This window comes from Carlito syrichta, unplaced genomic scaffold (assembly GCF_000164805.1).
Source record: "Carlito syrichta isolate Samal-C Ts95f unplaced genomic scaffold, Tarsius_syrichta-2.0.1 Scaffold123630, whole genome shotgun sequence".
In the NCBI taxonomy this organism is placed as follows: Eukaryota; Metazoa; Chordata; class Mammalia; order Primates; family Tarsiidae; genus Carlito; species Carlito syrichta.
Window position 1 is genome coordinate 138,201 of NW_007067726.1, and position 8,000 is coordinate 146,200.

General features: G+C 55.2%; 2 protein-coding genes across 2 annotated transcripts in view; one reads left to right on the forward strand and one right to left on the reverse strand.

Annotated features, from left to right (window-relative positions):
• CHAD (chondroadherin) overlaps positions 1-1,117 on the reverse strand; it is a 6,087-nt gene extending 4,970 nt beyond the window's left edge. Inside the window, exons 1-2 of the mRNA XM_008048482.2 lie at positions 909-1,117; positions 195-366 (exon numbers count right to left, since the gene is read on the reverse strand). Of these exons, the coding sequence (XP_008046673.2) occupies positions 195-366; positions 909-1,117 (381 nt within the window). The remainder of the gene's footprint in view (positions 1-194; positions 367-908) is intronic.
• Positions 1-4,936, forward strand: part of ACSF2 (acyl-CoA synthetase family member 2) — a 53,675-nt gene extending 48,739 nt beyond the window's left edge. The window contains exons 10-15 of the mRNA XM_008048479.2: positions 1,582-1,689; positions 3,213-3,364; positions 4,100-4,241; positions 4,336-4,446; positions 4,534-4,602; positions 4,856-4,936. Coding sequence (XP_008046670.1) covers positions 1,582-1,689; positions 3,213-3,364; positions 4,100-4,241; positions 4,336-4,446; positions 4,534-4,602; positions 4,856-4,906 — 633 coding nt within the window. The 3' untranslated portion in view covers positions 4,907-4,936. The remainder of the gene's footprint in view (positions 1-1,581; positions 1,690-3,212; positions 3,365-4,099; positions 4,242-4,335; positions 4,447-4,533; positions 4,603-4,855) is intronic.
• Positions 4,937-8,000: the final 3,064 nt, after the last annotated feature.

Here is an 8,000-nt window from a genome sequence, read left to right on the forward strand (position 1 = left end):
GAAGGCTAAGTGGGGGGAGAGGCCTAGAGGGACGCAAACACACCTGGAGACCACAGGCCACAGAACGAGCACAGTCGCCCCATCCTCCCCCCCAGTCGCCCCCGAATATCCCCATCCCCTGCTCCCCAACCCCAGTGGTCAGGACCCGCCCCTGAGGGGTCTCAGGGTGGCGGCCGAGTGGCGCCGAGATGTACTTGGCAGAGGCCACCCTTGGGCAGTGGCCCCAGGACTGTGAGGACGGGTGGGGGGGCAGGTCGAGGGACCGGCCCTGGACGCTCAGGCTGCCAGATGCTAGGTTCTGTGGCAGCCTCGCCCGGGCCGGCCAGATTTCTGTGTGCCCACTCGCCAGCCACCATGTCCGGATTCCTGTGGAAAGGGGAGGGTGAGCAGGCAGGGTCACAGCTCAGGCCCCAGGGTGAGCTCCAGGCTGCCTGGCCCGGGATATTGTCTGCATTGTGGGGTGGGAGAAGAAACCAGACCCCATGTTGAACCAAAACTTCAGCTGCACCAGAGCCAGACCAGCTGAGGTAGGGAAAGTTTGGTGAGGATCGGGGGTGAGGGCAAAGATCTGGTGCCTTTGTGGACTGGAGGTGGCTCAAAATACAGGGTAGCTAGCTCCTTCCCCGGACCTGGTACCCATGTGTGGGGCCTGGTATCCAGGGCCTGGCCTTCTCTCAAACCTTTCTCATCCCTTGCCGCTAGAATAGGGGGTCATACTTGGCCTAGAACATTCTCTGATGGTAATTAGGCTCCTCCAAGGCTGGCTTCTGGTTTTTCTGTTGCTCAGGATGTTCTAACCGCTGGAAGGGGGTGGGTGCCACTGGTTTTCTAAGTCACTGCTCCGGCTGTTTTTTATTTTGATGGAAATAAATTCACAGGAAACTCTCCAGAGCTCGAGGGGCACTTACTTGTGCCAGGTTTCAGGTGCGGTGGGGTGGGGGCTTGTGTCTGTGCCACTTCCAGCTGGGCCAGGGTAGGCTGGCTTTCTCATCAAGTTTATGGGGCCTTCGGCTTGGAAGGGAGAGGCAGGGGATGTTATGGTCTGAAATCGTGAAGGTGGGGCTGAGGGAGAGAAATCAGGGGTGCTGGCAATGGCTGAGGCCACAGGCACAGACATGTGGCTGCCCCAGGGAAGCGGGACTGACTGGGAGAGCCTTGTCTAGAAGAGAGCTGCTTCCCTGCTCTCCATTTGATTTCAGATCTGGGGCTCCTACAGAGATCTAGTCTGAGTCTGCTCACGTCCCAGTGCTTCTACCTCCCGACCCCTGACCCCTCCCAGTGATGGCTGTTCCCACCATTCAGCTGCCCTCCACTTTCCTCTTTCATCTATAAAAGAAAACTAATTATTTAATTAATTTTTTTGGAGACAGGGTCTTGCTATGTTGCCCAGGCTAGTCTCGAACTCCTGTCCTCAAGTGATCCTCCCAAAGTGATCCTTCCAAAGTGTTGGGATTACAGGCGTGAGCCATTAGACCCGGCCTTCCCCTTTCGTTTCTGAGTCCCTCCCCACCCCCAGGGTAGCCCACTCCATCCTTCTGCAGTCACCAAGCTCCCTCCAGGCACCCTTTCTGGACTTTCTAGGTTGCTTATGGAACCACAGAGAACAGTCCCGTGACGTTCATGAACTTCCCTGAGGACACTGTGGAGCAGAAGGCGGAAAGTGTGGGCAGAGTTATGCCTCACACGGAGGTGAGCCCCTGACCGAGACCCCCCAGACCTCACCTCCCACCACTCAACGGGGGCGCACCCACCCGGGACACCTATTGCTTTCACTTAGCGATCCGGACGACTCACTGGAGTGCTGAGAGCTCCTCAGCAGCAGGTCTTGCTGGGCCTGGCCTGGGGCTTTCTCTGTGGCCTGAAGCATGAGAGGGGAAGAGCTGGAACAGCCGCCACTAGCAGCTGCCAGCTGAACTTCTCCGCAGCCTCCCTTCCTGTCTGAGGTGTGTTTTTGCCAAGCCCACTGTCTGTTTCGGGGCAGCCAGGGTAGCCTCAAAGAGGAGTCAGAGCACAGAGATTTTTCCTACACCCCAGTGCCCTCCCTTTCTGTAGAGTTCCTCTTTTTGCTGAGAGTAAACACTTTATTTCCTAAGCAGCCTCTCCCTTTGGGGGTCCCTTGCTTCTCAAAGTCTGGCCCAGAGCACATCTCTTTCTCTCTCAAGTGAGATAGTCTTGCTCTGTCGCCCAGGCTGGTGTGCAGTGGCACTCAACCTCCTGGCTCAAGTGACCCTCTCACCTCAGCCTCCAGAGTAGCTGGAACTACAGGAGTGCACCACCATGCCCGGCTTAATTTTTTAATTTTTATAGAGACAATCTCGCTATGTTGCCCAGGCTGGCCTCGAAAACTCCTGGCCTCAAGCAATCCTCCTGCCTTGGCCTCCCAAAGTTCTGGGATTATAGGCAAGAGCCACTGCACCTGGACGCCCTCTCATTCTCAAATTCCTAGCCATGTCTCCTTTCCTGCTCCAACAGTAGGGCTTTATGCCAACCACCACCTGGTTTCCCCTGACCCCTTGTGCCCTTGCCCCTGTGGGATCACTGCCTGTGGGCCCGAGAGCTGCTTCCTCTGGGGCTGACCGCTATCTTGGTGCAGATCTGCCCTGTCCTCCCCCCTCATCCACAGCAGTCCTGCATGGAGCGAGTGAACCCCTTCTCGTGTGGCTGACAGTCCCACTGCCACACACCCCTGGCTTGCCCACCTGGAAGGGAGACAAGAACAGGCATAATTCTCCCCATTTCACAGGTGCAGACACTGAGGTACACAGAGGCTTGGCTCTCCTTGGCATGGTGGCTATAGCTCATTTCTCTACTAGGCTTTCAGAGTCTGCCTTTCCTGTTCACGTGGTGCTGCCACGCCACTGGCTTTGGCTTCATTTGCTGCTTAATGGGAAGTCAGAGGAGACTCCTTTCTTAACTACACAGTTTATAATTCCTCAGCCGGCCTGGCCTTCCACAGGCCTCCCTCTCCCAGGCAGCTCCCTGCCCACTCCGTTTCCTCAGCACCTCTGGCCTGGGCCTCAACTGTTCTTTAATGCCCAGCTCAGGTCTGTGACTGACATCAGGTCCACTCTGACCTTTGTCTCCCCTCCCTGGACTGGGATAGGTAGAACCAGGGGTCTCATTGTTGAGGAGAAGGCAAGTAGAGCTCCCAAGGGCCACCTATCCTGAAGCAAGTGGGTGGGAGGCCCCAATATCAAGCTGCCCTGTCCCAGGCCCAGATTGTGAACAAGGAGGCGGGGACGCTGGCAGAGCTGAACACGCCTGGAGAGCTGTGCATCCGAGGCTACTGTGTCATGCTGGGCTACTGGGGCGAGCCTCAGAAGACGGAAGAAGCCGTGGGCCAGGATAAGTGGTATCGTACAGGGTGAGAAGGCAGGGTGGGACAGAAGCTCTGGCGACCGAGGGGAGGCTGGGGGTCCTGAGGCTGGGCTGAGAACATTAAGCTAGCACAGGGTGTCAAGGGGGCCCCTTCCATCCTAGAGACCTAATTTCCAACACGTGCACAGTGGAGATCATCATACGTAGCATGGAGGAGAGAAATGAGGAGAGAGCACTAAGCCAACGTCCATAAAATCTGAGGCCACATTCAGTCACTTATGTGAGTCAGCAAATTGTGTTGACAGCCAGCACGGTTCTCGCTGCTGGTGGCCCAAAGAAGGTCAGATGGGAAGGATTCTGCTCTCACTTTCCACGTGGAAGACGGAGGACTTCCAACATCGATAAACACCACAAAGAAAATATACTAGGACTATAAGACAGAAGGTGGCCATGGTGGGCTGGGAGCTTCTCTTCGATTGGGTGTCAGAGAAGGCCTCTGGAAATGTTCGAGCGGAGACCTGAGTAATGAAAAAGAAGCCAGCTGTGAAAAGGACATGGACAGATGTGTCGAGAGAAAGAGAATATAGTATGAGAATGTAGTGTGGAGGTTGGTTGGGTTTTGTCCGCCTTCCCCATGAGACTGTACGTTCTAGGGACTGTGTCTTGTTTGTGCTGTGTCTCCCAGAGTCTAGAGCAGTGGAAGACACACAGTAGGTGCTCGATAAATGCTTATGAGTGTGTAAGGCAGAGGGGAGAGGCCATTCCTGGGCTTTCCTTACAGAGACATCGCCACGATGGACGAGCAGGGCTTCTGCAAGATCGTGGGTCGCTCTAAGGACATGATCATCCGGGGTGGGGAAAACATCTACCCCGCAGAGCTGGAGGACTTCTTCCACACCCACCCACAGGTGCAGGAGGTGCAGGTGAGCGCCTGGCCCTGTGAGCCCCAGTGAGCCCCAAGGAGCAGGAAGTGTGCACGAAGATGGTGACATGTGATATTGGCTCTGCCCTTGGAAGGTGGTGGGCGTGAAGGACGAGCGAATGGGGGAGGAAATCTGTGCCTGCATTCGGCTGAAGAATGGGGAGAAGGCCACCGCAGAGGAGATCAAAGCTTTCTGCAGAGGGAAGGTGGGAGCCTCAGCCTGTCCCCAGTCCTCGGCCCCCTGCCCCTGCCCTGTGACCTTGCCCAGCCTCACACCCTACCTCCCTCTGCAGATCTCTCACTTCAAGATTCCCCGCTACATCGTGTTCGTCACAAACTACCCCCTCACCATCTCTGGAAAGGTGTGTAGAATGGAGCGGACTGGAGAGGGCAGCCTGGGGACCAGCAGCCTGGGTGGCTCCACTGTGACTCCCTCAGCAATGGGCAAGAGAGCCCATTGACAGGCTGGGTCACCTCATCCTGGGTTGCCTGGGACTTTCCTGGTTTGGGCACTAAAAGCCTGACAAACTCCTCAGTCCCAGGTGAGCCAAGACGGTTGGTCACCCCAGCTGGCACAGGCCCAAGCCTGACCCTCACTCCTTGTCTTTCCTGTAGGTCCAAAAATTCAAACTTCGAGAGCAGATGGAACGACATCTCAATCTGTGAAGAAAGGGGGAGGAGGGGTCCTTCCAGGCCCTCCTCCCGCCCCTGCCTCACACTCCCTGTCTCTTTATTTGGCATAAAGAGTTTCTGTTGTCATTGGCTGGTCTCTTGCTGGTGTGCTTTCCTGGCAGCTGCTATGGGATGAAGAAGAGAAGAGGATGAAGGGAAGCTGGTGTTTTCAGGCCTCCTGCTCCTCGTCAACGAGGAACAACAGAGCACTCTGATGTGCCATATCCATGTGATTCCAACCCTCACTCTTGGTGTCCCTTTGAGAGTCCAACCCAATTTTTAATTTTTGGGTACTTTCACTGAATTCTTTCTCACATTGTTGCCAGACTAGTCCAGCAAGAGGCTTTTTTTTTTTTGAGTTGTAGTCTCTCTGTCACGTAGGCTAGAGTGCAGTGGCATGCTCACAGCCACCACAGCCTTGACATGCTGGGCTCAGTTGATCCTTCCACCTCAGCCTTCCAAGTAGCTGGAACCATAGGCACATGCCACCACCACGCCCGGCTAATTTTGTGATTTATTGTAGAGACAAGGTCTCACCAAGTTGCCCAGACTGGTCTTGAACTCCTGGACTCAGGCAATCCTCTCACCTCTTCCTCCCATAGTGCTGGGATTACAGAGATGAGCCACTGTGCCTAGCTTTTTTCTTGTCTTTTTTATAATATAACTGGATTGAGATAGAATTCACATGCCATCCAGTTCACCCATTCAAACTGTACAATTCAGTGGTTTTTATTCCCAGATATGTGCAACCATCACCACAGTCCATTTTAAACAGCATCATTGACTCAAAAAGGAAACCCATACCCTTTAACTGTGATCTCCCATCCCCCTCCACCTCCTTCCTACCCTCTGTCGCCCAGGCTGGAGTGCAGTGGCATGATCCTGGTTCACCGCAACCTTGACCCCCTGGGCTCAGGCTGAGACTACACGTGTGAGCCATCATGCCTGGTCCAAATTTAGTTTTTGATCAATAAACCTGGTGCTTCTTGTGATGGGCAGGGTCAGATAAAGCAAAGTAAAAGAAAATAACTACTTTCCAAAAGGCACATGGGTTCCCAGTTCACAGGGACAGACACTTGCCTCCCGTCGGCAACCTTTGTTTCCCAGGATGTTGGCGCCGTCTTTACTTTCCAAGAAGACTCCTTTTTACTTTTCAAGAAATGAGCATATGTTTAGGATACTTGAAGTGCCAGGCACTATGCAAATGCTTTCTTTCTTTTTTTTTTTTTTGAGTTGGAGTCTCACTCTGTCGCCCAGACTGGAGTGCAGTGGCCACTCCCGGCACTGCAGCCTCGACCTGCTGGGCCCCGGCGATCCTTCCACCTCAGCCTTCCAAGTAGCCGGAATTACAGGCACGCGCTACCATGCCCGGCTAAGTTTTTGATTTATTGTAGAGGTGAGGTCTCGCCAAGTTGCCCAGGCGGGTCTCCAACCCGCGGGCTCAGGCAATCCACTCACCTCGGCCTCCCAAAGTGCGGGATTACAGGCTGAGCCACCGAGCCCAGCGAAGGCGTTCATGTACATTTTCTCTCGGAATCTTCCCAGCCGCCCTACCAAGTAGCCATTGGCTCCACTTCTCAAAGGATGAGACAGACTCAGGGATGTTCAGTGCCTTGTTCACAGTCACACAGCTGGGTGAGAACCTGGCTGTCTGGGAAGCAGTTCACTGTGCACTGGTTACCTACTTGTCTGAGTCCAGTGAGGCAGAATACCCACACACAAGCTACACAAAGAGGGCTCATGACTTACAGGTAGGGGCAAGGGGCAGAGGCCTCAGATCCATGTGGAGCCAGACCCCCAAGGGTCAGGAGAGCTGCGAGGCTGAGGGAGTTTCATCTGCGCATGTCCTGCTGTGCTGCAGCTGAGGGACCCCGGAAACCAGCCGGCCCAGTGTTTTATAACCTGGGGCCATGTGACATGTTGGGCTAAGGCACTGAAGGACATCTCTTTTCTAAGGGAAACTGGAACAGAGCCTGGCTGTTCTGGTCAGTCCCTCCTCCTCTCAGGAGGTTGCATTCCACAGTTATTCTTGAGAACTACAAGCTAGAAAGGGGGAGAACTGAGTAGGTTCGAGGCCATGGGGAGAACTGTCCTGCACTGTCTGACTCCAAGCCCCATGATCTTTCCACGTGGTGGGGCAGCTCTTCAGGTGCCTGCTTCCCAGCCCTTCACATGCACCCTCTCTCTCCTACATACACCATCTTTGACTGTCCTCCCTGCATATACATCTCCAGGTGCCCATGTTGGCCTGACCAGAGACAATCTACTCTCCTGGTCAAGTCAATGTCCCCTGGGAATTTCTGCTCCTTTAAGATCTAGCCCATAGCCGGACTCGGTGGCTCAGCCTGTAATCCCGCGCCTTTGGAAGGCTGAGGTGAGTGGAATGCCTGAGCCTGCGGGTTCCAGACCCGCCTGGGCAGCGAGACCTCATCTCTGCAATAAATCAAAAAATCAGCCGGGCGTGGTAGCGCATGCCTGTAATTCCGGCTACTGGGAAGGCTGAGGCGGAAGGATCGCCAGAGCCCAGCAGGTCGAGGCTGAGGTGGTGGGGAGCGGCCACTGCACTCCAGTCTGGGCGACAGAGTGAGACTCCAACTCAAAAAAAAAGAAAAAATCCAGCCCATGGGGCTGTAATCCCAGCTACTCTAGAGGTTGAGGCAGAAGGATCGCTTGAGGCCAGGAGTTCCAGACCCGCCTGGACAACACAGCAAGATCCCTCCCCACCAAAAAGATTTTAAAATAAAAAGATCCAGCCCAAGTGCCCTCTTCTCCCCTACTGATTCCCACGCTTTAGTAACAAACCGCCCTCGGGGCACCGAGCACAGTGGCCTGGTGTCTGGCAGGCACTGAACTGACACGTGTTGTCTGATCTGGCCGGTCGGGTTGCCTCTCTCCTGTCAGCCTGCACCCTGGTCTTATGTTCCTAGCTGTCTCCAGCGCCGAGCTCTGAGCCAGGCACACAAAATGCGAAGGCGCTGACCGGAGGAGAGCTCCCGGCCGGGTCAGGGAGCGCGCTCTGGCGCGGGTGCCCCAGACGAGCAGCCCGCCCCACGTCCCCGGGAGGGGGAGAGCCGACCGGCGGCCGCGG